Below are 6960 nucleotides of genomic sequence, written 5' to 3' on the forward strand. Positions count from 1 at the left end.
TATACATATAATCCTATGGTAAATGTATAGATAACACAAGGAATTGTGCATATTCTACATCAGCACACAAACTGGTCCACCTATTGAACAATGTTTAGATAAATAAAAATCCAATCCCAGCAGAGGGGAATTATTCTGATTCACAAAAGTGAATGGATAATCCATAAACAAAATATAGTTGGAGTCACTTAAGGTCAGGGTTTTAAATAAGAGGCTTAGTAATAAATTAAAACGTCAATCTGTTTACAAGCACATTGGCCAAAATCATAAACAAGCTATCACTGTGAGTATAAAGGTCACTGGCAAGAGTGCATGGGTCACTATGAAATCATTCTTACTTCTGTCACTTCAACACCTCCTTTTCAAAACTGGAAACATGTAGCTGGACACCTAAAACTGACACCACTTAAACAGTATAATATTAACTGTAAAATAAAACAGCTGGTAAGAGAGAGAGAGAGAGAGAGAAAGAGAGAGAGAATAAAGCACATTTCAATTAAATTAATGAAAAAAAATCCTACTTGGTGTGTTACGACGGTGACCCGTGGGTTGTCCAAATTCAGCCAAGATGGGATCTGACCATTCGTTACGATGAAAACATGACGCACCCAGGGAGCATGTTTCTCTATAGATCTCAAGGAGTAGCGAAGTTCCTCATTATCCTCAAAACGACTGGCTGAAATGTCTTCATCCTGCTTTAGCTACAATAACAAGGTCAATTAAATCATTGTAAAACTATTTGTACACCAAGTAAATTTAATGCAACATACTGCAATGTTGAAAATATATAGTTAGCACTGAGAGGTGTCACATACACCTGTACTATACTTTCCACATGTAAACCTGCACTTTCCAAGAGTGGTAACAATGCCCCATAAAACTCGACGTTTAGTATAGGAACAAGAGAATCCTCTGCTTGCTGTCTGAGCACTTCCATGTGGAAGGCTTGTCTATGCCAATCCCTATACCAAATTTAGAAAAGTCGGCATTTACATAGGAACCATGGACCCGAACAAACTGTCACTATAGTGATGGTGCAGCCTACTACATAAAGTAAACTTTAGTTTATGCTTCCCTAAAAAAAAAAATCCTTATTACTTTGGTTTATCCAGTTTTGGTGCCATCAGTGATCCAAATGCAATGATACATACATTATCTTATAGAAGTCTCACCTTACTGTCTCATAAACATGCTTGTTTATATTCCTGCCCACCCAATAATAGCTCATTGTGTATAAATAAAAGTTAAATATTATTGGCTTTTAGTTTAAAAAAATTAGGCCAAAGTAAAAAAAAAAGTTTAGTTTGGCCTAATTTTTTTAAAACTAAAAGCCAATAATATTTTTTGCTCTTAAAGTCACATTCACAACTATTCTCACAAAATAAACAGATTCCCATTCTCATTCATTGTAAGGAAGAAAAAGGAAGTGGAAATAGGAGTACTAAAAGAGGCCTTGTGGTCCCATCATATCAATTAGATATATATCCAACTGGCAGCTCCAAGTGTAGCACCATATGTCCAGTTCTGCCATTGTCACCGTTTACAGAGGCCAATTCACAACTGGAGGACTTATTATTTCTTACAGTAGGAAGAAGCCCAGTGTATACACTAACTGTCCATTGCAGCAGGTTCTAGGAGTGCTATCTGTCTGATGAAAACTCCAGTACACTGAAAGTACAAAGCAAAAGTATTTTGAGGGAGGAATGCTAGAGAAAAACATAAGCTGCTTTATACATCAGAGATAACTAGGCAAGACTAAGTGAAGATCAAGTAGTTATACAGATCACAGAAAGAGGTTATTAATGTAGAGGAGCTGAATTATACACAAAACATGTAGTAGGAAACCACAGAAAAAATTTAACAAGTTAATAAGTCATTAAAAGAAATTAGGAAAATCACTGAGAAACTACATCTGGCTAAAGCTGCACACATGGGGATAGGACAGCTACCTAAATTGTGAATTCATCTAGGAGGGTTCACAGACCATAATGTTTATATAAATTATATGTTACTGGCAAAAAAGAAGAGATAATAAGTAATTCCTATTTGCTGAACTGAGAAAAAAAGGCCTGAGGAATTACCTCAACAAATGCGACTTTCAAGGCCAATGAATACAAATTATATGGATATAAGTCAAAAACCATAAGTTTATTTAATATCATTAAAAAACATCAACATTAAAACTTTAAAAATGTGTAGCAAACATTATCACTGGGTTGGCCAAACAGAGGGGTAATCCTGTTGGTTCAACGTGTTTCGCGGATTTTATCCGCTTTTTCATGTATATTTGTTGCCATGCTATAATCTATCTTCTTTACAATCTCAATCCTTGACATTTTCCATTTATATCACCAATTGTTCATAGCCATTCTTTAGTTTGTAAAATCATAACATTACTATCTGTTCCGATCCATTCAATAAAACCACAATTTATATTCTTTTAAACCAGCCTATGACTTATTTTCCTCAGTTAACAAATGACCCATTCTCTTGTGGTCTCCGTTTTATATCCAACTGCTGCCCCGGCGTTGTGGTTTTATTGAATGGATCTGAACAGATATTAATGTTATGATTTTACAAACTAGAGAACGGCTATGAACAATTAGTGATATAAATGGAAAATGTTCAAGGATTGAGATTGTAAAGAAGATAGATAACATGGATTATAGCATGGCAAGTAATATACACGGAGTCATAGTGTCTATAAATGTTTTATGGGAAAGGTTTCTAAAGAGTATTCACCGCAAATGTAACTTAGCAAAAAGCTGGAGCACTAAATATAATGGGTGGTCAGACACAAGAAGTTGAGGACAAATAATGGGTTAATGGTTGATCCTATTTTTGCATGTTATAAGCAATATGATATTGTTTCTATTTTTCTAGGTTTATTTTTACACTTACATAAATATGATTTAGGGGTTATGGGCACATAAATGCATAGAAATTGCAAGAATTATAGTTGAGATTGATGATCCTATTCTCTGTCATTAGATTCTGGAAAATATTGCTGATTGAAAGATAGTTTAAAAGCTGCTGTCCTTGCCTGCTCTCACATTAAGTGGGGTGTTATGTGATACAAGAATCAGATACATCAACATTTGAAAAAAATATTTTTGAAGTTGAATTGTTTAAAAATGTCAGATTAAGATGACTGATAGTGAAATGTTTACTATTTTGATTTTAGATGTCCCTGTCCTCTCTGTTCCTGAAGAAGCGGATATAATCCGCGAAACACGTCAAACCAACAGGGTTACCCCTCTGTTTGGGCAACCTGGACAGGAATCTCTGATAATGTTTGCTACTAATTTTTAAAGTTTTAATGTTGATGTTTTTAATGATATTAAATAAAGTTATGGTTTTTGACGTATATCCAAATAATTCATATTAATAGGGCTTGAAAGTCCCATTTCTTGAGGTAATTCCTCAGTTCAAAAAAGTAAGGGATGTAGCCCTTGCCTTAATTATTAGGTTGGTCAAACTTTAAAAGTGTTGTTAACTCCTATTTGTGTTGTACATGCAATTTAAATATTATGTAATAAATCTTTGAAGATCCAGTATTCCTCTCTGAGCAACGAAAGTTCAGGGAGACTTTAATAATCCTCTTTCTTGTCTCTATTTTCTCTTTCTTTCTCTGACTATTTGTACAGCGTTATTAGACCTATGCTATGATGGGACCACAAGGCCTCTCTTAGTACTCCTATTCCCACTTCTTTTTCCCTCCTTACAATGAATGAGAATGCAAATTATTTTTTTGGTACTCATCGATTGTTTCTCTCATTGTTCATAGTAACTTTGTTCTTATGCATTACCCTCCCTAGTCACACTGGGAAAGAAAAAAGTTGCTGAAAGCGGTAACCCTGATTAGGTAGGAAATCCAATGGGAGGTAATAGTAAATACAGCCTTACCTGATCCGCCAGCGTCCCGCGCCGTCCATTGCTGCTATCTCTGTTCTTTCTTCTTCCTCCTCTGGCCGGCTTCTGCACCCGGGAGTTCCAGTGACGTTGGTGCATTTGTATGTTACCGGGGCGGGAAATTCAAAAACCATTTGTATTGCATTCAATGCAAAATAACTGTATTGAATGCAATACATTGGATTTATATATGTAAAAGCAGTACATTGTTTTCAAGAACACTTATTTTACAGTATATATAATAGTATGAGTATAATATATATATTGTTTTTTATTTAGAAAATTTTTTTTTTAAATATATAGATTTTCTAATTTATTCAATTTATTATTTTTACATGATTTTGTGTTTCAAACTTTATTATACTCATACTAATTTATTATACTGTAAAATAAATTTTCATGAAAAACAACGTACCGCTTTTAGACATATAAAACCAGAAAGAAATGGACCGCTAGGGAGGTTTAAAGACATATGCATTGAAAAACAAAATGTACACTTTGGAAAGCTATATTGGACTTTTCAGAGCTTTATTTCAATTTTTGCATTCTCTCATGGCAATATTCTTTTCTGGCATTTAAGTGAAGATGTTCATTATGTAGTTATAATGATTAAAGCAATACAGAAGGTAGGTAAAGGCCCTGCATAGCAGGCAATAGAATTGTATAGGGCATAATCCTTAATTATAAGAGAGAAGAGGAATGTTTGTGTTCCACCTAATAAAAATCCAACCCTGAGCACTGAAATCAGATTGGCGCTACATTTTATCTCCTGCTTACATAACACATTTCTGCATTAACTGTTCTGTTTTCATGCAAGCCAATTTTTGCTGTTTTTTCATAAAAACATAAAAACCTTTACAGTTTTTGGCAATTTTTTTGAAACAGACCTTAAAGAACACACCAGATTAGATCATCAGCAAATCAACACTGATTAATACTGTAAATCTTTTTATCACTTGGCCGTCACATTCATTTGACTAGGACTGCACAAGCCTAAATACATTGTGCTGCTAAGGCTAGTTGGCTAAAGGAGAATTACTGGTGGAAGTGAGTCACAGCAAATATGTTAGTGACATGAGAGTCATCATTCCCCATTGGAAGGATGGGAAAATGGGCTGCTTACCAAAGCACTGCATCTATGATACCAAAAAAGGAGGTAAACAATCTTCCCAAGATAAATATATCCAGATTATGGACTGGTGTGACATGCTAAGTAAATATAAACAAGGCCTACATGTTGGCCTCATGGCAAAGGTATTTGCCTTTGACATTATTTCAGTAGGCATACTGGGATGTGTTAGTTGGAACAGTAACTGGATATAAAATAACACCTTTTTCCCCTGCCGCTAATTAAGCAATCTTCATTCCTGGGTTATTCCTCTACTTACACTTCACCCATGAAAGTACGATGTTCTTGTGATGTTTTAAATCAATGAAGACTATGCAACTCTTTTTCATATCTGACATCAGGGAATTTAAATTGGACAATACTAGGTTAAGGTTAACTAAAAGCTATGTTAAAACATTTGAGATTGGGTAAACAAAGACCAGTAAAAGGGGTGAAATATTTATTTGCTACAGAAATTGTGTGGGTGTGTTTGGGAATGCCTTTCTATATCATAAACAGGAAACACAAAGGGATTCCCACCATTTAGGAGTAAAATCCATCAAAAATCAATCAGTATCAATGCCCACTGAACTTCAGAGAGATTGTAGGAGTACATAACTCTTTCCAAGCAAAATGTGTGTCTATGATACAATAGCATTCTCTATTTTGTTTTAGTGACTGTACACTGGAACAAATAAGACCAATACCAAGGCAAACTTAGGTACTTACACAGCTTATAAAGAAAACTAACCTTCATAACGTGTTAAAGATTGTGATTAAATTGTGTCTTCTATATTTATTGGAGTTAAGTTGGTATTTACTGCACACAATACATAGTAGCAGGACTGATAATGAAGTGCAATATCATAAGTGTTACTATGCCTAATTAAAAAGTTTGCTGTCCAGTGTGTTAAAACAAGGGCTGAGGTTAATGTAATATCTAGCAAAGGCTAAATTCATTATATGCCACTCGGCACTATGTCTTGTCATAACGTGGGATGCTTCTTGACACCACTGGAGAATGTTGCTGCCCTACACAAACAAGTGATGATTGCTCCTTTGACCCTGTTTAAGTATATTTTGGTTATGGCCTTCTGAAGTGTATTGCTCAGTCTATTTATCTACTCACAACAACTTAGCGGAGAGGTGTAGATGTGTCTGACATGAAAATAAATCTGTGACCTCTGCTTCCTTAAAGTATATCCAATGTAGCTGTCAATTAGCAATTCTTTCTCTCAAGACGTTTGTACAGCTAAATACACTGCTTGGTGATCTGTGGAGGAAGACAGCGGCTTAATCACATACCTGACTAACAGCGCTGAGATCCCATAACAAATAAGCTGGATTCAGTGTCACCTCTTTTTTTTCTATAGTCATGTTTTTCTTTGCTTGTATGTTCAGTTCATGAAAATCTTTGGCGTTATTCAGTTGCAAAAGTGCTACACTTGCTTCAGAATAGAGTTGCACCTACAGGGAATAAAACAATTCGAAAAAGCATTTTACTAATACAACAAACAAATATGTAATTGCTGCTCATATAATAGGTCAACATAAAATTGATATTTCATTGACAAGGGCATAGTGACAACTAGAATTACCAACTAGTTTCTTATGTCTCTCTATGACTGTGCTGGAGAGATTTCTCCACCATAGAACACTTCTTTCCGAAGTCCCTAATAGTAGAAAAAGAGAAATCCAAGAGAGAAGAGAATTCCTTCTAAAGGTGGCAACTGGGGAAGTATACCTGAAAACAGCAGATGCCTAAATGCTGAAGTCTCTGCAAGATATACGAATCTGGTGGGAAAAAGCAGGCCCCAATCTTTAATGTATGACTTTGAATGTTCTAACAATCTGGGCCTGATTTAGTAAAGCTACGTACACACGGCAGATTTTTATCGCCCGATAATCGGCATCGGGCGAAAATCTTCCGTGTGTACAGT

The 6960-nt window shown here is 35.2% G+C and overlaps 1 protein-coding gene and 1 long non-coding RNA gene across 3 annotated transcripts in view; one reads left to right on the forward strand and one right to left on the reverse strand.

Moving 5' to 3' along the window:
- The window catches only part of GNPTAB (N-acetylglucosamine-1-phosphate transferase subunits alpha and beta), a gene marked incomplete in the record, with an annotated part of 41025 nt that overhangs the window by 14792 nt on the left and 19273 nt on the right, over positions 1–6960 (reverse strand). For both annotated transcript variants that reach the window (XM_072401132.1, XM_072401133.1), the window contains 2 exon segments: positions 522–701; positions 6326–6487. In XM_072401132.1, the coding sequence (XP_072257233.1) occupies positions 522–701; positions 6326–6487 (342 nt within the window).
- The window catches only part of LOC140323776 (uncharacterized), a 29336-nt gene that overhangs the window by 6899 nt on the left and 15477 nt on the right, over positions 1–6960 (forward strand). The window lies entirely within an intron of this gene.

Source organism: Pyxicephalus adspersus, chromosome 2 (assembly GCF_032062135.1).
Source record: "Pyxicephalus adspersus chromosome 2, UCB_Pads_2.0, whole genome shotgun sequence".
Lineage (NCBI taxonomy): Eukaryota > Metazoa > Chordata > Amphibia > Anura > Pyxicephalidae > Pyxicephalus > Pyxicephalus adspersus.